Source organism: Sturnira hondurensis, unplaced genomic scaffold (assembly GCF_014824575.4).
Source record: "Sturnira hondurensis isolate 20B ecotype Veracruz unplaced genomic scaffold, ASM1482457v3 Scaffold0020237, whole genome shotgun sequence".
Lineage (NCBI taxonomy): Eukaryota > Metazoa > Chordata > Mammalia > Chiroptera > Phyllostomidae > Sturnira > Sturnira hondurensis.
The window spans coordinates 72,014-96,654 of NW_028092868.1; the positions used below are offsets into that span (position 1 = coordinate 72,014).

General features: G+C 40.6%; 1 protein-coding gene across 1 annotated transcript in view; it reads left to right on the top strand.

The window, feature by feature from the left end:
* Positions 1–1,525: 1,525 nt before the first annotated feature.
* Positions 1,526–24,641, top strand: part of PPA1 (inorganic pyrophosphatase 1) — a 38,325-nt gene continuing 15,209 nt past the window's right edge. Inside the window, exons 1-6 of the mRNA XM_037029193.1 lie at positions 1,526–1,733; positions 4,326–4,384; positions 14,479–14,532; positions 15,588–15,707; positions 17,616–17,702; positions 18,512–18,638. Of these exons, the coding sequence (XP_036885088.1) occupies positions 1,670–1,733; positions 4,326–4,384; positions 14,479–14,532; positions 15,588–15,707; positions 17,616–17,702; positions 18,512–18,638 (511 nt within the window). The 5' untranslated portion in view covers positions 1,526–1,669. The remainder of the gene's footprint in view (positions 1,734–4,325; positions 4,385–14,478; positions 14,533–15,587; positions 15,708–17,615; positions 17,703–18,511; positions 18,639–24,641) is intronic.

Below are 24,641 nucleotides of genomic sequence, written 5' to 3' on the forward strand. Positions count from 1 at the left end.
TACTATCTTGCTCTGAGCTGGCAAAAGGGAAGGTACGTGTGGCACACAATTGCATGATTTCTGTCTGTTCATAAGTTAGTCACTATGAGAATCTAGTATTTCTCCAAGAATACTAGTTTCATCTGCTCAAAGGTAGAAACAGAGAGCAATTCAATGAAAAGAACATCTCAAAACACTCTCTGAATAGTATTTGCTCTGCAGAGATCCCTTTAATATTCAACAATACATTGTATTACTGACTGAACTACTGTTCTACTATTTTTTTCTAGCCTGTGTTCTAACTATTGGTGAAACAGTGTGACGTAGTATTCGAAGGTCAGTGAGTCACGGCCTTCTGAAAGTTAATGAAAGTCTGGATGGGGAAAAAGGGAGGGACACTTTCTATTTAATTAAACTTATCTTTCTAGGTTTTCCTTTGATGAAGTGAACATCTCACTTTATATAATGGACATTGTTTTGCAAAAATAAAAGTTTAAGTCAAAATGTCTTTAAGGCACATTATGAGAAACGCAGGCCATCAACAAACTTTTAAATAAAACTAGGCATTCTTTGAAATGTGAATAATCATTATTAATTTATGATTAGGATTTTTGAAGTATATATATTTTTAACATACATGATTGGGTGTATAAGTGATGCAAATATCTGCCTACAACTTCCATCAGACCTTAGCTTTTGGGGTCTGGCCAGATAAATTGGAACGTAAGTAGAAAACTAAGCTCCAAAGAGCTTCTTCTGTCAGAGAAATGTCCTCAGGGCCTTGGAACTCAAGCCTGGACTTTAGCAATGCTTCCATCTAAGGTCCCTGAGGACCTGGGATGGATTGGGCAAGGACGGGGGGGCAGAGTGAATTCTCCACCGCTGGGGAGGGTGGGAATAACAAGTTATACTTTCTGAATGTTTACAAGCAGCCAGGCTCTTCCTCCAACTCTTGACGTGTATCAGCTCAGTGAATTATCCCAATAACTCATGAAATACTGTGACTGTCTCCATTTCCCAGATGAGAAACTGAGTCTGGGACGTTAACAGCAATTTGCCCGATGTCATCACTTCAAAAGTGGTGGAACTGGTTAGCTGGCAGCCATCATATATGTCAGTAATAGGCCCAGTTTTGCTCAAACGGGCCTATTACAAAACTGCAAATACTCCCCTTTACTACAGACAGGGTCTTTCTGGTAAAGCGGGTGAATTATAAAAGGTTTTTAAGATAAATAATTACTCTGTAGGAAAGGGTGTGCCAGAGTCAAAGGTGAATTCTCCTAATGCGCGGTTGGGAAGAGGTCGGCGGCCAATTCCTAGCTGCTTCAGGCTGAGAACTTAAGCTTTACTCTCCTTTGTCAAAGCCCGAAAGTCCGCAGGCCAAATAATAGGTCAAAACTGGCTGCCAGCCACGTGGTCCAGCCTAGGAGCAAGGGGCGGGTCAGTGGAGGCGGGCCCGAAAGGGCGAGGCTGGCACCGGAGGACACGCACACCGGGGGGAGTGCGCCTGCGCACGAGGTGGGCAGAGCGGGGGAGGTGCAGACTAGCTAGCGCGAGCCGCGTTAAAGGCGCCTCGCGGCGGGGCTCCACAATCCAGCCCCAAGACTGCGCAGGCGCAGAGGTGTCCTTGTCAGTCGGATCCGCGTGTAGGCTATTTGCTCTGTAGCAGCTGCGGCTGATCTCCGGCATTATGAGCGGCTTCAGCTGTGAGGAGCGCGCCGCGCCCTACACTCCGGAGTACCGGGTCTTCTTCAGTGAGTATCGGCAGCCCCGCGGCCCTTCTCCGCCCCCACGTTCATTCATTCCTGGGCCTCGTCCCACATCCTGCTTGGGCGCCTGCGGCCCGCGCTTAGCCCTTTGTCCCGGGGCGCGGGATGGGCTACTCCGGCCGGTGGCTGGGACCTGGGATGACCAAGTAAGACCCTTTTCACAGGTCTGGACCGCGGGCGGGAGAGCATGGGCTCGGTGGAACCGAATCTGGGCCAGGCTAGTTTTGCAGGTGTTCGGTAGTGTGTGATGGGAAAAGGAAACCTCTTCTGAGTCACCCTAGAAAGGTACCTAGAGGTAAACTAATTCCCTTAAGAGGATTGCTGAATTTGGAGGAAAAGGAGGAGGAGTGAGGAGGGTGGGGTGGGGAGAAGAAGTCGTAAAACCGTAATTCCATCACTGTAGCTCAGATTTCTGGCACCAAGCGAAGTAAGTGCAGCTCCTGGTTCTGCAGACCGTGAAACAGGCCGGGATCGCGAGCGTTCAGAAGAGGACTGGACCCATCCCTTGCTCTGGGAAGGGCTGGAGGGGGATCCCAGTAGCGCCACTGCCTCTCTGCCGCCTGTTTCCCCTAAAGCACTGATGCTGGGAACTGGCCTATGAAACAGAAAGCTGTTCTCTTCGAGTTAAACAGGTGACGTCAATCTGGCAAGCAGAGTGAGAAAGTGCGGAGTTTTTTCCCAGTGTGCAGGGACGAGGCGTCCAAGGGGTACTTACCGAAAGTCCGCACTATGAGCAGAGGTGGCCGCCGGCTCCACTTTCCTGGACGCCCCACCTTTCGCCCTGTAGGTGGAGGAGAGCTACCTTCGGATGTAATCTTACGAGCAGCACGCGCTAACCGATTGTACCACTGGGGCTCCTACCTTAGGGTTTATCATTACTCTCAACCAGCCCCCTTCCTAAATTACTAGGAATAGATTATGGGAGATGAAGGAGGCGTTCGAAGTGGTGTCGCCAAAGGCGTTCTATTTTAACTTCACAGTTTCAGCATTTGGAAGGAAGTGGGCAGATGCACTGAATTCTGTGAGTTCTCCAATGTGTGAAGGGCAGTAAAGTGGGTTTAGAGGGAACAAATGGGAATCCTGAAAGAATGAACAAAGCTCCTACCAAAAAAGTAAGTAGCCCGGGGTGGGAGAAAAAGGTAGGTGAACTCTCAAGTTTACACATCTAGTTGAACATTACACTTCCATGTAAAGTCCAGGAAAGCTGAGACTCCCCATTTCTTTTTAAATTTTAGAAATAATAGCAAGGGCAGTGCAGGAACTTTTGACAAGTAAGTCACTGAGCTATTTTTCCGGAGTTAGTGTTGGCGCCAGAAGTTCTTCAGAGGAGGGATTTAGAGGCATGGCTCTGGTTTGAAGGGCCGGGAATGGTTTGAGTAATATTCAAGCTATAGTTGCAGAGCAAACGCAACTTTTAGATTATGTATTGGTAATCTAAATTAAATCTAAATCTACCAATCTAAATCTAAATCTAAATTAAATCTAAATCTACCAATCTAAATCTAAATCTAAATTAAATCTAAATCTTCCAATCTATTCGTATTGGTAACGAATATTTGATAGCTATCATAGAAGACCACAGCCACTCCTTGACTTTGGCACTGGCTAAAGTAACTTTTTATCAGATGGAACTCTCTGGAACTTAAGAAATACCAATAATTAGATCCAATGATAAAATGTTAAGGTTTTTTAAAATCATAGATTTCTTAGACTCCTTCCTTAATAGGAATTTTTTTAACCTCTATCAATGTTACATTTACCAGTCTCTTTAAAACTGAGAGTGGGTTGGACTGCAGAGTCACAGTTAACTTTATGGGTTTGGGAGTGGTCACAGATTTTTCCTATTCCACTTTTGTTTCTAAACCTGAAGGGATGCAATGTGGACTGACCCTTTGGTTAGTCCACAAAGAAAGGAATATTTTGAATTACTTTTTGGATATAGTAGCTAGGTCTCTAGAATATAGACATTACCTGTGAAAGTGTTACAGCAGCTTGATTATCTCAAAGAAAAATCATGATCTAAGATGGCTCTGTCTTACTGGGATAACATTTAAGGCAACATGGTTTATAATGCAGCAAATTGATGCCCTCCCTTCTCTCCGAGCTCAAGTTAGTTTCTGCTAGCTGATGTAAGATCAACCCAAAACAATTTGGTCACTTTTGTACACTGTGCACTGCTAGGCTCTGGGGGTACAAAGGTGTGTGTTTAAGGCAGCCCCTGCCCTTATAGCCCCTCTTTGATTCCTAAGGAATGCATGGGATGAAGATGTAGCCCAGCCTTAGAGGAGGGTCAAGAAAGACGAAGTGTACAACCAGTGTTTTGTGAGGATAACATCTTGATATCAAAGTATGTACTTTATCATTCTGGTGAGTGGTGTTGAAAATGAGAGAGACTGTGTGTGGGAGCAGGGCATGTATAGAAAATCTCTGTACCTTCCAACTTTATTATAAACCTAAAACTGCTTTTAAAAATTAAGTTTTTTTAAAAGTGTATATATATCTGGAATATATATAATTTCATATATCTGGAAATGTAGAATTAACCCAAAAAATCACTTTTTCTGATTCATTTTGCAGAAAATGAAAAAGGACAGTATATATCTCCATTTCATGATATTCCAATGTATGCGGCTAAGGTAAGGTACTGTCACCTTTTGAACCCAGTCTGTTTACTGAGATCAGTTAGTTCCACGTATGGATTTTCCATTAAAATGCTTCATTGTGCTGTGAATTAAAGGGACATTAACTAAATAAGAAAGGAAGGGGGAGAGAGAGGGAAAAAAAAACATTGATGTGAGAGAGGTACACTGATTGTTCACCTGCCATGTGCACCCCACCCGAGAGTCCAACCCACAGCCCAGGCTTGTGCCCTGACCGGCCATGGAACCCGCAGCCCTTTTGGTGTGTGGGGTGGCGCTCCAACCCACTTGAGCACCCATCCAGGGCAAAAGTCTGTCTTAAGTTCAGCTACTCATTAAAGAAGCCACTGAATAAATAGGAACAGAAGCAAATGTTGTAAAGCGGCCTCAGTTAACAAAAAGATTACATTGGTCTTCTCTGTATGTGTGATCCTAGTATGTTATGAATGGTTTTAAAATTAAGTAGCCAGCTCAAAATTTGGGCTTTGAAATATTTACTAAACAGTAAAAATAAACTAGGTTATTCAGTGAATACAGAAAAAATTTATTTTTTTAATGGACTGGTAGACTTATGGTCTACAAGCAGAGTTAATAAAGGCAAGTCCACAGACTTCCAAAAAGATATGTCTGTTCCTGTATATACCAGTGAGCCAAAGAAATCTAACTTTAGCACAGATTGATAGGTTTGCCACAGAATGATAAGAATTGTGACTTTCCTAGGAAAAAAGTCTATGACTACATATTCCAAAATATTCATGATTCTTGGGAGGTAGAATTAATTGCTAGTGACTCGTTTTGTTTTTCCTTTCCTTTTGCCTTTTTATAGTTTCTACCCGTTCTATAAAGAGCTGCACTACNCACCTGCCATGTGCACCCCACCCGAGAGTCCAACCCACAGCCCAGGCTTGTGCCCTGACCGGCCATGGAACCCGCAGCCCTTTTGGTGTGTGGGGTGGCGCTCCAACCCACTTGAGCACCCATCCAGGGCAAAAGTCTGTCTTAACTTCAGCTACTCATTAAAGAAGCCGCTGAATAAATAGGAACAGAAGCAAATGTTGTAAAGCGGCCTCAGTTAACAAAAAGATTACATTGGTCTTCTCTGTATGTGTATTTGGAACTAAAATCCTAGTATGTTATGAATGGTTTTAAAATTAAGTAGCCAGCTCAAAATTTGGGCTTTGAAATATTTACTAAACAGTAAAAATAAACTAGGTTTTTCAGTGAATACAGAAAAAATTTATTTTTTTAATGGACTGGTAGACTTATGGTCTACAAGCAGAGTTAATAAAGGCAAGTCCACAGACTTCCAAAAAGATATGTCTGTTCCTGTATATACCAGTGAGCCAAAGAAATCTAACTTTAGCACAGATTGATAGGTTTGCCACAGAATGATAAGAATTGTGACTTTCCTAGGAAAAAAGTCTATGACTACATATTCCAAAATATTCATGATTCTTGGGAGGTAGAATTAATTGCTAGTGACTCGTTTTGTTTTTCCTTTCCTTTTGCCTTTTTATAGTTTCTACCCGTTCTATAAAGAGCTGCACTACTTGTACAGATCTAAGTAGTTATTTAGCCTCCTTTCCAATAGGAGAGGTTTGTATTGTGTTTAGGAAATGACAAAAGGACAAACGTTTATTCTTTTCTGTTCCTTAAACCATTTTTTCCACTTATTCAAGAAGCTTGAGTTTTATAACTCAAATGGTTTTGAGTTATAAAAACTGCATAGGGTGTTGGTTTTTTGAGGTAGGTGTCTGTGTAGACATGTGACCATCACATTCCAGTGCACATCTAGAGTACTAGTCAAGATGGAATTTCATTCATGTGTGCTGTCTTACTATTTTTCTGTGCTTGACTGTCAGAGAGAAATAGACAAATTCATTTTACTTCTGCCAGGAAGTTGGCTGCACTTGGCAGAAAATCCAACCCGTGTGTCACTTCCAAGGAGCATGGGGGAGCTGGGCTCCAGCTGCAGGCAGTGGCGCAGACAGCCCCGGGCCAATTACATGCCACAGCTGCAGGAGGACCTCTAATTGGCATGTGTTCTCCTGGGGAATTCTCAAAGTTGTATTTACTCAGAAACCTGTTTTGTCACATCTGGTTTCCTGGGAATTGGTAGGAACTGCAGGATCCTTCCTCCCTCTTGAATTGCTGTCATTTGGTTGGCTTGAATATTTATTGTATAATTAGTATGTACAGGAAAGCACTTTACGGTAACATCTCAGACCATTTTGAGTAATGAAGAGTTATAAAATCATGACCGTACGTTTAGTGATGATACTTTGGCCTACAGATGTACTAAGGAAGGAAAACATTTTCTTGATGTAGGTTGTATAGCTGTGTGTGTGTGTGTGTGTGTGTCTGTCTGTCTGTCTGTCTTAGTCCCTTTGGGCTGTTATATCAAAATGCCACAGACTGGATAGTGTTTATAAACAGCAGAAAGGTATTACTTAGAGTTCAGGGGCTGGAAGTCTGAGATCAGGGTGCCAGCCTAGTCAGATGAGGACCCTCTTCTGGTTGCAGACCTCTCTGTGTAGCCTCACGTGGCAGAAGGGTCTAGGGAGCTCTGCAGGGCCTCTTTTATAAGGCACTAATCCCCTTCAGGAGGGCTCTATCCTCACATCCTAACCACTTCCCAAAGGTCCCACATAATGTACCATCATCTTTGAGGATTAGGGTTTTGACCTATGAAATTTGGGGAGACACAGTGAGACCATAGCAATAAGTGCTTAGAGCATATTCTAGCCAAGGATCAGAATGATAGCAGTTGTGGTACCTAATCTCACTGCTGCTTCAAGTTACATCAAAATAGGAAACTGAGACTACATTGGTTTCATGTAAAACATCTTCACTCCGATTATTGTGACTCCTTAGAGTCTCGGACTGGATTGGTTGTGTCTATACAGTAACCTGGGATTATTCAAAGGAAAACTTTGTATTTTCGTTTTCAGCCAAAGCTGGCTAGGCTCAAGCGCTTGTAACAGCTCTATTTCACTGGTGGTCCAGACCTCAGTGAACTTCACTTCAGATTCCTGCCTGAGAAGCAGGAAAGAGTTTCATTTTTAAGGAAGTTCAGGATGTACAAAACAAGTATGGGCGTGGTGCACAGAAATTATTTTGGATGATAGCCTAAATAAAAAATCAGATTGATTCAGTTGGTTACAGAAGAGTGTGATTTTAAAATATTCCAATATGACTAAATTTATATACACTTTTTTGTGTGTGGCCATAGACCTTCTTCCTAATGTGGTCATCCATTTGATAGGTGATTAGGAGGAAAAGTACCTTTAACCTAAATCAGCTCTACTAAGGAAAAATACCCAAAGGCTTATCCTATTCCAAGTCAGGACCTTTCAGTGTAGTGTGGTTTGTCTGCCATTGGGTAGTCAAATCCAGCCAATTCTGGGAATCCTTAAAACTCAGATGCCCTGCTAGGATTGTTTCCAAATTCAATGGAGAGAAGACAAATACTCACTGGATTCTTTTTCAAGATTATAAGAATGTCCTACCCTGGCTGGTGTGGCTCAGTGGATTGAGTGCTGGCCTGGGAACCAAAGGGTCTCTGGTTCAATTCCCAGTCAGGGCACAGGCCTGGGTTGGGGGCCAGGCCCCCTTAGGGGATACATGAAGGGCAACCACACAATGTTGTTTCTCCCTCTCTCCTTCCCTTCCCCTCTCTCTAAAAATAAGTAAATAAAATATTTTTAAAAATGTCTTTTGCTTTGGGTCTATTTGGGGATTAAATATAAAAAGCACCCATAGCTCAGAATGTCTTCAGACATAAAATTCGTAATATACCAGAAATTTTAAAAATCCAAAACATAACCACAAACTGAAACATTGGGTAAATATTATCTAAATATGAAAGTGTTCAAATATTGTAATATGTTTAGTTTTAGAAGTTTGGTGTTTTTCTATTGCATCTTAAACTTTGATGTTAAATACAATACTAGTTCTAACAATACAGGCTTCTACTTGTTTTTCAGGCTACCGTTGGGAGCATATATAAATAATGGAGCTATATTTCTCTTCTCTCCTAAAAAAACCTGTCAAGCTTCTAATCAAATAAGTTGGTTGATGCCTGAGAAATATAGCAGAATATTTTTTGCTATATGTATCATTCTTAATTTTTTTATAATCTATTATCTCATTTTATTTTTTTTTAATATTTTATTCATCTTTTTTTTTTTGAGGGGAAGGGAAGGAGAGAGGAAAGAAACATCAATGTATGGTTGCTTCTTGTGCATCCCCTGCAGGGAACTGGCCCCTGCTGGAAACTGGCCTGCAACCCAAGCATGTGCCCTGACTGGGAATCGAACCATGATTGTCTGGTTCGCAGGCCCACGCTTAATCCACTGAGCTACACGAGCCAGGGCTAATTTTTTAAAGATACTATTTTTAGACTTTTTAAGTTAAACTTTTTAAGACTCCTTTTACTTCTCAAGTGAATGCTTTTTAAATTACTCACTTTCTTATGGGGCTTGCTTTCTTTTGAATTTTCTATTCCTTTTTATAAACAGGTCCATAAATTGAAATTTAAAAAATATCACAGAATTAATAATATAAACACTTTGTCTTCCCCAAGTTATTATTTATGTAGCAATTAAAATATATATATATATATATATAACATGTGTAGTATACATATGAATGAGGGGGGACTCCCCAAAACCAGAATTTATTTATAAAAAATTGTTTGTTCATTCTTACATGTTTAAACTTAAGTCACCTTCAATATACTCTCCATTTGATGCACTGCACCTAGCAAGATTTTTTTTCACGATTCAAAAACAGTTTTTGAACTTGTTGATTTTGATGTGTTTTAGTGCTTCTGCTGTTTTTTTATTTCACCTCTCCCACTTAGACAAAAATGTTTCCCTTCAAGGACCTTTTTCATCCTGGGAAACAAAAGTTACTCAGGGCAAGTTTGGGNCTTACATGTTTTTTAGTCACCTTCAATATACTCTCCATTTGATGCACTGCACCTAGCAAGATTTTTTTTCACGATTCAAAAACAGTTTTTGAACTTGTTGATTTTGATGTGTTTTAGTGCTTCTGCTGTTTTTTTATTTCACCTCTCCCACTTAGACAAAAATGTTTCCCTTCAAGGACCTTTTTCATCCTGGGAAACAAAAGTTACTCAGGGCAAGTTTGGGTCAATAGGTAGGGTGGGGCACAGGGAGGTGGTGGAGCATGCCATTTTTTTTGGTCAAAAACTGAATCACTGAAGCCAAACACAGCCTCTCACAACAACACCAGCTGGTACGCTGATACAGATGGGTTCCTAGAACACTCACCTAGTGGAGGAAGCCTGTATTACAAAGGGCCCACCCTCCAGAAGATAATTTCGTTTTTTGGGGGGGTCCCGTCTCATATATACTCATTTAATACATATATATATAATTACAACAGCATGGATGAACCTTGAAAGGCATTATGCTAAGTGGAATCAACCAGACAGAAAGATAAATACTGCCATGGTATCACTTGTATGTAGAATCTTAAAAAAGAAAAAGTCAAAGTCTTAGTAACAGAAAGTAAAATGGTGGTTATTGGACTGGAGGGTTCGAGAAATAAGAAGAGGTTAGTAAAGTGTATCTATTTTCATCTATAAGATAAGATCTGAGGAGCTAATGTAAAAGATGGTGGATATAGTTGATTAACACTGTTGTATAATTGAAATTTGCTAAAAGAATAAAATTTAAATGATGTCTTCTCCCCAAAAAAGGAAAGATAAATATGTAAGGTGATGGGTATGTTAATTACCATATTTTTCAGGCTATAAGATGCACTTTTTCTTTACCACACTTTTTTTGCTTCAGGTTTTTTTTTTTTTACTATTTTCCTCCTCTAAAACCTAGGTGCATCTTGTAGTGGGGACCACAGATGCACCTAGGTTTCAGAGGAGGAAAATGGGGGGAAATTTGAAGCAGGAGAAGTCCTAACAATGGGGCTAATAAAACCATAAATTCAAGATTGAGCTAAGTAATAGTTGAAACCAGTTAGGATTAAAGAAAGAAGGTATGAATTTCTGGGTGGTACTAAATTTTCTAAAATCTTGTCTTGGTATTTTTAAGTACATAAGCATTGTAAATATTATAATGTGTGTCTTGCCCAATTTTTAAATGATCAAGTGCATGTGACATTAAATTTGCCATTTTAACCATTTTTAAGTGTCCAGTTCAGTGGTATTAAGTTTATTTGTATTATTGTGCAACCACCACCGCCCTTCACCTCCCAAGTGCCTCCTCATCTGGTGGCACTGAACGTCTGTACCTGTTGAACAGTAACTCCCTGTCTCCTGGCCCAGCCCCGTCACTTCAGGGTCTCATGTAAGTGGGATCATACAGAATTTATGTTTCTGTGTCTTGGCTTACTTCATTTTGCACCATGTCCTCAGGGTTCATTCATGTTGTAGCGTGTGTCAGAATTTCCTCCCCTTTATAAGGCCGAATAGTATTGCATGTATATATCACATTTCGCTTTTCCATTTACCCATCAGTGGACAGTGGGATTGCTTTCATGTTTTAGCTTCTGAGAGTAATGCTGCTCTGAACATAGGCGTGCAAACATCTCTTCAAGACCCTAACTTTCAGTTCTTTTGGGTATATACCAAGGAGTGTCATTGCTAGATTATATATCAGGAGTGTCATTGCTAGATTATATAAACCCTTGTCCGGCACAAAGAATGCTCCCTTTTTTTTTCCATTACGAAATCATGAGTGTGTAATTCTGTTACACAACAATATCACACTCGAGCACACCATATGACATTTTAGGTAAGTGTTCAAATTAAAACTGTAAATTATTACACCCATATTATTACCCTACCAACCACATTCGAGCAAACCTTACTTCTGCCGGACCCTGTATATTATGTCAAATTTCCTGAGGCCTAGAGACTGAAGAAGGGCTGACAACTCCAACACTGAATTGTGTTTAAGAGAAATTACACATGAGATGTGTCTTGGGTGGTGGCAAGATAACATGGGTATCCTCCATGCCTTCCACACAGTGTTCTACAGCTAAAAACTGTGCGTCTGGGTGCTGGGAAAGGAGTGTGTTGAATGTGACGGAAGGGGGCCACGAGGTTCCCAGACGCTTTGGCGTCAGAGCTGATTAAGAGGCAGATAAGGTCAAGGGTAGCTCATTACAGAGTTTCTATGTACATTCCCAAATAGGGGGTGGGGGAACAAGAGTCAGGATGGCAGATTAGCTTCAAGACTGAGTATGCTGTGTCCATAGTGCACAATATAATAATTCCATTTTTAATTTTTTTGAAATACCGCTATGCTGTTTTCCACAGAGCCTGTGCCATTTTATTTGCCTACCACTAATGCACGAGAGTGCCAGAGAGAATGCAGGTTTTAACAGTAGAACTTTTTCTAGCAGTGGATAGTTGGTTGGATTTCTCACATCTGTTGCTCAGAAAATTGTTTCACTTTCACCTAGTAGCAACCTCCAGAATTAGTCATGTTGTCTAGGAGAAATAAACTGTTTTTTTCCTAGTAGTTCCTGCTAATACATGAGAACTCTTTTTTATATCAAAATATTTAAAAGTACATTTCTTTGTGATAATTAATGGAGAAAGTAATAACTAAAAGCTACTGCACATTTTTTGCTTTGCTTTTATAAAAAATGCAGTAATCACTCCAGTATCTACATACAGTTAAGAATGTGCTAAAACATTCATTTCACAGACTAGGCCCTCATCTACAGTAGGTTTGTGGGCCCCAAGCTGTAGTAGCATGAGGCTGACTAGCTACAAGGACCTGGTCTGGAAATCCAGCCCTTAGGCAATTAAAAGCTCTTATTCTGTTCATTGCTGGTCTTCAGTGCCTAGAAAAGTGTCTGACACATAATTTAGTGCTCAATAAATATTTGTTGAAACGATTGAATCACTTGGATATGTGGCTTCTTTCAGGATACCCCTTGCTATTTTTGGCTCAACTAATGATGTTTTTTGTTTGTTTTGTTTTTTGTTTTGGTTTCCATTAGCTATGCAGGTTTGTAAGACTAGGTAATGTGGTTTTGAGATCTATGTATTTATCATTTCATTCCACTGGAGTGTTTAGTGTAGTTTTCAAACTTTGAATTAGTGATTTCAGCTCTATTTGCTACTTTTTCTCTAGGCAGTGTATTCATTTTGTAATACTTTCTTTTAAAAAAATTGACCACCTTGCCCTGGCTGGTGTAGCTCAGTGGATTGAGCACGGGCCTGCGAACCACATGATCGAGGTTCGATTCCCAGTCAGGACACATGCCTGGGTTGCAGGCCAGTTCCCAGCAGGGGACTCACGAGAAGCAACCATACATTGATATTTCTCTCCTTCTCTCCTTCCCGTCCCCTCTAAAGATAAATAAATAAAATCTTAAAAATATATATATTTTAAATAAATAAATAAAATAAAATAAAATAATTGACCACTGGTCAGTCTCCTTGTCTGTCTCCGCTCAGTTAACCTTTCCCGCAGTAACAGCCCCACCTTGTGAGCTGTTGGTGTATTGCTGCTGGAAACTGTAAAAGCCCTGCTTTGTTCCACCCCGTCCTGTGGATCTACAGGCCCTATATTTTAATGCCAACATGAGGCAGACAGATGCAGTTCTTATAAACTACTGAAAAATTAGTGTTACTTTTCCAAAACCATTCATTATTACTTTACAAGGGTAGAACAGTTTATTCAGTCCTGGATTTAAATATCATCTCCATTCTTGGTAGTTTTTGTGTGGTTAGCAAGTAAGTGTCAGGAAGCTTAGAACATATTTCAGTCACCTGTGGTTTAACCAAGAACATAGATGAGTGGCAGAAGTTTTACATTCTTGAACATAAATCTGTGTAGCTTTTCTGATTGCTTAAAAATAGCAGCAAGGTAATTACTGACTTGAAACCCTTGACTTATTGTTGCTTATCAGTCCTTGTTTGTCTTTTTAATTGAAGTTATTGGGGTGATATTGGTTAATAAAGTTACAAGATAATGTTGGTTAATAAAGTTATGTAGGCTTCAGGTGTACAATTCTCTAAGTCCCTATTTTTTAGTGCAAACTAGCAAAGATGTAATTCCAAGAAGTCGTATAACTATGTGATTCTCATTTGAAATAAACTTTTCAAAGTACACATTTTATAATAGAGTAATTGCAGGCTTGGCTTCATGTGTGCCTCTTATAGAGGCTATAAACTGGAAAACTGAATTTAAAGTTTTATTCCTTGGTAAAAATAATTTTCTGACTCCTTAAAGCTCAGTTGTAATTAGACACCCTGTGTCAAGTTGGTATGTGACTTAGCCGTGCAAAATGAGATGACTGGGATTTTCTTTCACTGTGTTTTAGACAGTAAGCACTTGTGGATTTTAAAAATAGATCATTTTATTTTTTAAGATTAAGATTAAAATATATCATTTTATTTTTTTAAGATTTTTTTTTATTCTTAGAGAAAGGGGGCGGGAGGGAGAAAGAGGGAGAGAAATATGGATCGGTTGCCTCTCCCATGCGCCCTGACTGAGCTCTTTGCTGCAGGTGACCTTTCCCTTTGCCGACGATGCCCAACCGAGTGCGCCACACTGGTAGGGCAGGAGTGTGTCATTCACTTTAAAGGAGTCAATTTAAGGCTGTAAACTAATTACACTGGAAATGCCATTGGTTAAAATGTTTGGGGAACATATTTTATTTCAGTGTCAAACTTGTCCCTTTGACGAGTGAGTACTTTTGGGAGGATAGTGTGGGTGATCAAGCTAAGTAATTTTGTTTGAGGCTACAACTAAAGTATGACAAAGTAATTAAGTTGATTTGGGATTTGTCTTATAAACCACCTCTGAAACAGGCGATCCAAACTATTTTGAGTAATTGCAATGGAAATGAATGGGCTTTGGAGATGATCGCTTTGAGGTAGACTTCCTCAGAGATACAAGTTCTGTTATGTTTAGAAATTGTTTCCTTTCTTTATAAAAATATTCTTTCCACACACACCCCCACCCAACTATTTTATTATGACTTCAGAGATCTGAAACAATGAGCAGTTAACTTTGGAGGGACTAGGGCACCTCATTGAAGAGAACACAGTAGCTCCTGTGACCATCTGGCCTTCTGTTTTCCAGGATGTGTTCCACATGGTGGTTGAAGTACCACGCTGGTCCAATGCGAAAATGGAGGTATGTTTTGCCTTAGATGGACAGTCAGATTCAGGATGTTACTGCATTTTGCCGCATATATTGTGCTCCTGTGTATAATGCACACCCCCCATTTTTGTGTGCATTATACAAGGGCCCTTCTTATACTCATGGTATGTAATCATTATAGCCAGGTATAATGCTAATTCATAATTTTTCCTCTAAACTTTGGGCCAAAAAGCACACATTATACACAGCAAAATGCCATGCTTTTCATCTAACCACACTGATCTATCTGCTCAAGGGCTAAACAGCTAAAGCCCAGGACTTTCCTCTTTGTAGTCCCAGTCTGTTTTCCAGTTGTTTCTCCCACCACCTTCCAGTCTTACCTCTGTGCCCCAACTACACTCAACCATTTACAATATACAAATGTGCAACAGACTTACCTTCCCTATACCTTCGCTTCTGGAGTTCCCAAAGCCTGGAATTACCTTTTTCTCCTCTGTCTTGTTCTTTTTAAATCTGTCACGACGGCACAGAGTCATCAGGCTTTCCTTGGCCACCCCCGACACAAATGATCTTACTAGAATTTCTGTTGCGTTTTGTTAATTTCCTTCTGATGACACCTAAGTAAATATTTGTCCTTTTGTTATGGATATTTATTATGTGTTTTGTATCACTTAAGCTTTTTGAATGTAATAGATGACCCACTTTGCATGTAATAGACACTCAGAGATTTCAGTAATTTTAAATGCTTTAAAGAAAAGCTGAATTTGGCAATATTTACTTTGCCTTTTTAATAAAAATCTTTTATTTCTCAAATGTTAGGATTTACTTCAGGTAAATTTAGTTTTTGCTCTCTGGAATTAATAAATATTCTTTTTTGCTTCTTGATAGTTCCCGCATACCTCAAATGTTTTCCACTTAAAGGCTAACTGGGGAGAAACTTTTATTTCAACTTATAAAAATTTAGGGGTATAATACATCATTACAGTGGAACTAGGGGGTGTGTAGTCCATAAGTAATTTCTGCAAATCCTTTATCTGAGGAGTATTTCACATCCAAATATGCCATGATTAGACATTTTTTAATTTCAGATTGCTACAAAGGACCCTTTGAACCCAATTAAACAAGATGTGAAAAAAGAAAAACTCCGTTATGTCGCAAATTTGTTCCCTTACAAAGGCTACATCTGGAACTACGGCGCCATCCCTCAGGTATGCCTCTGTGCAGTTGTTAGAAATGTTCTGTTTAGCTGACAACAGATTAACCTGCTGCTGTTAGTAACGGGCGATTTAAACACCTTCAGAAAGGTTTTGCTAGAACAGATTTTAAAAATATAGTGGGTAATGAACTATTTTAATCCTTCAATAACTTACTTTCAAGATAAATTGAAAGGTAATTGTTTACAATGTTGAAGTTCACATTTGAAAGTTCCTTTTTGAAATATGTATCTTTCTGTAGAGACTACTTATAAACTATACAAATTCTTTTTTTACAGAATGAGTGGCAAATCTATTAGGAGAGACGGAATAGGCTAGTGGTTATAAAAGCAATGATTTTGGGCCCCAGACAGACTAGAGTTCAAATTCCAAGGCTACCACTTGCTAAGTTACCTAATCGGATTCCGTTTCTTCCTCCCTGAGACATGAATATCTCCCCCTGAGTTATTAATAGTACTTAGCTCATGTGGCTGTGATGAGGAAGAAAGCACTTGGTTCACACAGCTGTTGACCTTTATGTTTAGAGTCCTGATTCCTTCTTTAAGCCAAGCTCTCTGTCATAAGTAAGAGTAAGATTCCGTTTTCCTGAACAGCCAACCCTTTGGGGCGGGGGAGTCTGCATTGCTTACGAGTTCATCGCCAGCACTGTGCCCGTGTGCAGTAAGTCTTCATGTAACATTTGAGCAAAGAATCACTACAGTCATGTCTGTTACGAGGGAATGATGGATTCAATTCTGGTTTGGCTAGGATGATGCTGTGGCCCTCGGGATTTTTATACAAAACATCCAATCAATTTTTTCCTATTGGTAAATGGTTTGTTTTTATTAACCATTAAGCCTATTACGTGGAATCTACTTTGAAACAGTCTGTTACCAAACCTAGGTCAAACTCCTCCAGCTTGTTAGGTAATTATAAAGTTGTTTGCCTTAATTATAGGCAGACACCTTGTACTTCAACTGGTTTAGTATTCAGCCTTGAAATATCGCCCATCTGGGAAAACATTGCTGAAATTCTTATTCTCTGTAGGCTGGATTTGGCTTTGTGGGACCCAGTCTTCCTTTGTCACCCTTCATAGCCCAGCTGAGCAGGCAAACATATCCAAGAAATGTGTTTGGTGGGCGGGGGGTGGGGGTGGGGGGCGGGGGGACGGGAGGCAAAACAACAGCTACAGCTACGTTTGAAACCGTGCTTCTTGGCAAACATAGGCCATCTGGTCTTTTATGGGGTGCTCTGCGAGGACTCTCTCGAAATTTAGCAGGAAAGAAAGCCAACAATTTAAAGCTTCAAAAGTCCTAGTTAAACTTTTTGGTTTTGGCTCCTGGCCAGTAATGACAAAACCTTTTACCATCAGAACACAGAGTTTCTGTTTCAGTGTTACTGCCCACCAGCCTCTGCTTTGGAAATTTATTTTAAAGAAAATCTAGTTAGTAGACGAAAATAAGTACCAAGAGTTCCTCAAAGTAGTTTCCTTTTAATATGTTTTCAAAGTGAGTATTTAGACCTATATCTGTGTTTGCATTTGTCTCAGTTATTAGGTGGTTGATTTTTGTTTGTTTTAAATATGGTCATTACCTATTTTAAAGCTTAAATTTGCTGGGGAGGGGGGGCAGGGCTGGGAATATAAGAAAGCTATACTTGAACGAGAATTAAATAAAAAATAAAAAAAACTTAAATTTGGTGTAGCATTCTGTGCATAACAGGAGCCCTAGCATTTAATTAAAGTTATTGTGTGTGGTTAAGATTCTTAGATGTGAATAAAGAATTTTAAAAATGAGAACGAATAGCTGCAGGTTACTGTGTTTCCAGAAGGACTCGTGTGATGTCACCTTCTGATGTCAGCACGACCCATTCGGTCAGTGGCACGCACAGGAAGTGTATGCTCTAAGCCTTTCTTCCCCCTAGACTTGGGAAGACCCGGGACACAATGACAAACACACTGGCTGTTGTGGCGACAATGACCCAATTGATGTCTGTGAAATTGGAAGCAAGGTAATGGAATCTGAAATGTTTCTCTTTAGTGCCCAGATGATGTTAAAGAAATATGTAACATTCACACTTTAGAAAATTTTATGAATAATGGTATCACTTTGGGTGATTAGAAACTTTAGAAACTTCCATTTTATTTAAAGCACTTGTATATTTGTATAATTATAATTGGCATATCTAAAATTAGCTTAGAAAATGTGTGCATACATGACTACATGTGTGTGGAAGAAGTGGACATGCTCTGCATTGCTTTAGGAGGCAGATGACGTCCGTCAGTGGGTGAAAGGTATTAGGAGGCAAATTTCATCTCAGTACAAGGGATTCCTCCACAAAGTAGGGTTGTGTTAAGATTCTGACTGTAGTTACATCTCTTCATGGTATTTCTCAGGCTTAAAACCAAAAAAGTAGCCATTCGGTTTCTTAAGTCATTTAGTCATATTGTATGTATGATGTCTAACTCAGTGGCTTCTATAAATGAGAGGTAGAGAAAATACATTAAAATATGTATTTGAAACAAATTATGAAGGATTCATTCTTTAGCACAAACAATGACAGTTTAAAAAATATTAATAATCCTGAATCATGTTACCGATTCGCTTAGAACCTATAAGTAGTAAAGGTACATTTTCCACTTTGAAAAGACTGATAGGCATTTGCTCGTTTAGTTTTTTAAAAACTACTTAAAGGAACAGTTTTAAAGTAAGTCTGCAGAAACTTGGCATCTTCCTTATTTCCTACTATCCACCAAGCAAAGCTTTTCTTTCAAAGTTTCATTCTGTAGTGTTGTCCTGACTGTGGTTATTGACTCCCAGGTGTGCGCAAGAGGTGAAATCATCAAGGTGAAAGTGCTGGGCATATTGGCTATGATTGATGAAGGGGAAACTGACTGGAAAGTGATTGCCATTAATGTGGATGATCCCGAAGCAGGCAATTTTAATGGTAAGAAAATTGAAAGAGTCTGAAGTCTTTGTGCCTATATCTGATGCACCACTTAACCTGTAATGACGGCACTGTGAACTCATGCTTCGAACTGTTAAAGAGTGAAGGAGCAACCATTTGACAAAGCGTTGTTATTTCTGATACTGAACTTCTCTGATCTTTCTTCATTCCAGAAAAGAAAAAAATCTGATAGTTTGTGTTTACTATTTTCTGCTTTTGTTCTCCACATACTCACACTCAGTTGCTGTACCATTTATTTTTAAAAATCTGTTTTAATTGAAATATAATCCATATATCATAAAAAGTCATCTTTTTTTTCTTAACATTTCTATCATCACAGAAGGATTTATTGGACAACACTGTAGAGTCCCTAAGGGCTTCTTTTTTACTTTTAATAATTTTTTATATTTCAATTGTACTTGATGCCCAATATTATATTAATTTCAGCTATACAACCCAGTGATTAGACATTTCTATAACTTATGAAGTGATCACCCTGATAAATCTAGTACCCATCTGATACCATACATAGGTATTACACAATTATTGACTGTACATTTCTTATGCTGTTCTTTACATCCCCATGACTGTTCTGTAACTACCAATTTTTATTTCTTAGTCCCTGCACCTTTTTCACCCCTCCCCCCGAGACCCCTCTCATCTGGCAACCATCAAAATGTTCTCTGTATCTAAGAGTCTGTTTTCATTCAGCTTGCTTGTTTATTTTGTTTTTTTAGATTTCACATATATGTGAAATCCTGTGGCATTTTTTTTCTCTGATTTATTTCCCTCAGCACAAGTTTCTCTAGGTCCATCCGTGTTTTTTCAGGTGGCAAGATCTCATTCTCTTGTTTGGGCGGAGTCATACCCCGTTGTGTGTGTGCACCGCTACTTCTTTATCCGTTCATCTGTGGATGGACCACTAAGGTTGCTTCCCTATTTTGGCTACTGTAAATAATCCTGCAATCAACATATAGGTGCATATGTCTTTTTGAATTAGTGTTTTGGGTTTCTTTGGTTAAATGCCAAGAAATAGAATTACTGGGTCCTTCTTTGTCTCTCTTTTTCAAAAGATTTTATTTATTTTTAGAGAGGAGAAGGGAGGGAGAAAGAGAAAGAGAGAAATATCAATGTGTGGTGGCCTCTCACGCTCCCCACCACTGGGGACCTGCCCCGCAACCCAGACGTGTGCCATGACTGGGAATCGAACTGGTGACCCTTTCGTTGGCAATCCAGCACTGAATCCACTGAGCCTCACTAGCCAGGGCCTTCTTTGTCTCTTGTATAGCCTTTGTTTTAAAGTCTGTTTAGTCTGGTATAAGTATTGCTACCGTAGCTTTTTTGTTTGTTTGCTTCCATTTTCCTGAAATACCTTTTTCCATCCTTTTACTTTCAGTCTGTGTGTGTCTTTTGATCTGAGGTGAGTCTTTTGTAGACAGCATATGTAAGGGTCATGTTTTCTTATGCATTCAGCCACCCTATGTCTTTTGCTTGGAGCATTTAATCCATTTGCATTTAAAGTAATTGTTGATGGATATGTAGTTACTGCCATTTTATTATTCATATTTTTCATTCTTCTTCAAAAAGACCCTTTACAATTTCTTGTAGTACTGGTTTGGTGGTGATAAACTCCTTTAGCTTTTTCTTATCTGGAAAGTTCTTTATCTGTCCTATGATAGCTTTACCGGGTAGAGTAACCCTAGTTGTAGGCCCTTGCTTTTTGTCACTTTGAATAGTTCTTGCCAGTCCCTTCTGGCCTGTAAAGTTTTTGTTGAGAAATCAGCTGACAGTCTTACAGGAGCTCCCTTGTAGGTCATTAACTGCTTTTGTCCCACTGCTTTTAAGATTTTTTTCTTTGTCTTTAACCTTTGGCATTTTAATATGATGTGTCTTGGCATGGGCTTCTTTGGGTTCATCTTGTTTGGGATTCTCTCTGCTTCCTGGACTTGTGTGTCTTTTTCCTTCACCAGGTTAAGGATGTTTTTAGTCATTATTTCTTCAAATAGGGCTTCAGTCCCTTGCTCTCTCTCCTCCTTCTGGTCCCCATACAACGCAGATGTTGTTGTATTTGATGTGGTCCCAGTGGTTCCTTAAACTCTCCTCATCTTTTAAAAACTTATTTTTTCTTTTTGTTGCTCTAATTTGGGTATTTTCTGGTACCTTCCAAATTGCTGATTTGATCATCTGCTTCAGTTCATCAACAGATGATACCTTCTAGTATATTCTTCATTTCAGATATTGTATTCTTCATTTCTGACATGTTCTTTTTTATGGTTTCTATGTCATTTTTTTTCTGTTATTGAAGTTCTCCTTCCTTTGAGCATGGGACATGTTTCTTGGCTTCCCCATTTTGGCTGCCTCTCTGTGTTTGTTTCTGTGTATTCGGTAGATTTGCTGTGTCTTCCATTCTTGGTAGGGCGGGCTGATATAGTAGGGTTCCCGTAGGGCCCAGTGACACAGCTTTCAAACCACCTGAGCCAGGTGCTCCAGCTGTGCTCCCATGTGGGCTGTGTGTGCCTTCCCACTGTAGTTGAGCCTATTGGTGCATCAGTGGGAGGGATCAAACCCTCCTCCCCACCCCAGTAGGCTACAAGGACCAGCTGCAACTGCAGTGGAGGAGCTGCTGTGCAGGGGCTGACCCCATGGAGCAGCACTTGCTTCACTGGGTCTCTGGTGCCTGCTGAGTCCACCCCTTGAGTGTGTCACTTGTGTAGGTAGTTGGGTGGTGCCCTGGCAAGGTCTGAAGCTGGCCATGGGGTATGCTGGCTCTGAGGCCTCTTGGGAGGTATAAGCGAAGGTCAGCCACAGACAGTGCCCTGCCTGAGGCCACTCAGTGTGAGCTATAATGCAATCTGCTGATGGCTGCTCCTTGTGCTGGGCCTGGACGTGCCCAAGGGAGGCCAGACTGTGAACTGAGTCAAGCTGCTGCTGCTGCTGCTGGGCATGAGGCCACTTAACAAGAGGTGTAGGCCTCCTGCCAAATGCTGCTTGTTTGGGGTTTGTGAACTTTCGAGAGAATTTAGGACAGCATGAGCCAAGACAGATTGTTTGTATGAAAAAGCCAGTGGAAGTGGCTTGGTGGGCTTGTCAGGTGGGGTGGGTCTCGGGAAGTCACCAGGGCAGAGTATTAGGTTGGTAAAGGCTCAGTTATGGCCTCCGTCTGCATCTGCAGGGGGATGGCTCAGCAAAGAAACAATGGCTTCTGCCAGTGCTTCAGTTTGGGAGAAAGCTGCCCCTCCAGCCCCTACCCCAAAGCCAGACAATTCAATTGCTCCCTGTATGTCCCTGGTGCTTTCTGAGCTGCTGCCTGAGCATTGGAGCTCAGAGTGAGTCTGAGAAAGTCCCCTCTGGCCCTTTGAGATGGACACCTGGAGCTCCAGCAGTCCTCCGTCTCACTCAGCCAGTCTGGTTTTCACAACCAGCAGTTACACGGGCTTCTCTTCCTGGCATTGGAACCCTGAACTGGGGGGCTTGGTATGCTGTTGGGACTCCTTGCTTTACAAGGGGGACCACCATCGCCCGGGTACCCCTCCTAATTTTTAAATGTCACACATGGTGTGGGACAAGGCTGTTCTGCATTTCTGCCCCACCTCTTAGTTATAGGAGTTCTGTTTAGCTACATGTGAGCTAAATGATGGTTGTTCTGTAGTTTAGTTATCGTTTTGATGTGGTTGTGGGAGAAATGTTAATTCCAGAACATTTTCATCACTCCGACAGGAAACCTCACATCCATCAGCAATCACGCCCTGTTCCCGCTTCCTTCAGTCCCTGGCATCCACTAACCTATTGTCTGTCTCTGTGGATTTGCCTATTCTGAACATGTCACACACATGTAATGGTATGTCTGGCTTCTTTCACTTAAGCATAATGTTTTCAGGTTCATCTGTATTGTTACATATATTCAGTACTTCAGTTCCCTTTTTTGGCAGTAAAATTCATTTTAACTTTTTCAAAGTATACAATTCGGTGGCATGTAGTACATTCACATTAGTGTGCCTCCATCACCACTCACCAGTTGCAGGGCATTTTCATCCTTCCGGAAGGAAACTCTGTACCTTTCAGAAGTCACTGCCTATTTCTTCCTCCTGCCAGGCCCTGACTAATCTGCCTTCTGTCTCTCTAAATTTTCCTGTTCTGGGTATTTCACATATGCAGAATCATAAAATATACGGCCCTTTGCATCTGGTTTCTTAGTATGATGTTTTCCAGGTTCACCATGTTGGAGCATGTATTGGTATGCATTCTTTTTTACAGCTGAACACCACCCCATTGTGTGGGTGTGTACCATGTGTTGTGTACCCATTTGTCTCTTGACGGCCATTTGGATTGTTTTTGGCTATTAGGAATGATGCTGCTGTTACAAACAGTCCTGTACAAGTCCTTGTGTGGACGTACGGTTTTAATTCTCCTGGGTGTATGTGTAAACCTAAGAGTGGAGTTGCGGAGTCATAGGAACTGCCAGACTTTACTCCAGAACCCGCTGTGCCGTTTACGGTCCTGCCAAAGTGCGTAAGGGCTTCAGTTTTTCAGTTTCCTTGCCAACACTTGGTATTGGTCTTTTTTATTACAGTCATTCTTGGTATATCTGTTTATTATTGAATTATAAGAGGTCTTTGTATATTCTGGGTACTAGACCTTCATTAGATGTATGATTTGTCTGTGTTTTCTTCCATTTTGTTGGTTGTCCTTTTATTTTCTTAATGGTATTCTTGAAGCACTCAAGTTTTTCATTGAATGAAGGCTAATTTATCAAATTTATTGTTGCTTTTTGGTGTCATATCTAAGAAACCATTGCCAAATCCAAGGTCGTAAATATTTATACTTATGTTTCCTTTTAAGAGTATTATAAATTTAGCCCTTACACTTAGGTCTTTGATCTGTTTTGAGTTACTTGTTGTACATGCTATGAAGTAGTAGCTCAGCTCATCGTCATTCTTGCGCATGTAGTTATCCAGTTGTCAGTGCTCTTTGTTGAAAAGGCTGTTCTTTGTCCCATTGAGTTGTCTTGGCACCACTGTTAAAAATCAGTTGACTATAAATGTGTGGGTGAGTGGTGGAAGTTGATTATGTAAAGTACTTTTTGAAAAAATGTGTTTATACCCTGTAACTCTTTGTCCAGTTTATCTCGTTTGTATATTAACCTTGTGTCTAGTTATTAACCTAATCTATTTATCTAGTTATTGAATTCGTTTTCCCTCGCATGTCTGAAATGGGCCTCACGGGGTTCAGAAGAAGGGGTCAGCAGGGCTGCATCCCTTCCGAGGCTCTAAAGGAAAGTCCGTTGCCAGCTTCTAAAGGCTGCCCATAACCCTCGTTCCGTGTCATCTGTCAGTCTCCAGAGCCAGCAATGGCAGGTCAAGTCCTTGTTGCATCTCTGACTTTGCTTTTCTGCCTTCCTCTTCGATTTTATAAGGACCTTTATGATTACGCTGGGCCTACCCAGATAACCCAGGGTAATCTCCTAATTTCAGAATCAGCTGACTAGTGACCTTAACCCCGTCTGCACCTTCATTTCTCCTTGCTGTGCCACACACCGTATTCACGGCTCTGGGAGTTGGGATGTGGGCATCTTGTGGGGGAGTAGGCAGTGTTCTGCCCACAGTGGGGAGACTTTACCGTATGAACTGTGATGGTGCATACATGATACTCTGCATTTATCAAAACCCATAGAATTTTATAGTGTCAAAATAATGCCCCTCCCCTTTTCAAACAGGTCTAACCCCTGACTCCCAGAACCCATGAATATTCTCTTTACATGGCAGTGGACTTGCAGATTAAGGTTAGGACCTTGAGATGGCAAGCACGTCCTGGATTATCCGTTTGGGCCCCATCCAGTCACGAGTCCTTGAAAGTAGAGGAGCTTTCCCAGCTATGGTTACAGGGAGACGTGATAGCAGAAGAAAGTTCAGAGAGAGACAGCATTGCTGGCTCCAAAGACGTCGGTTTGGGGAAGGAGGGCAGATGTGCCAAAGAGCATGGGTGGCCTGTAAAAGCGGGGAAAGA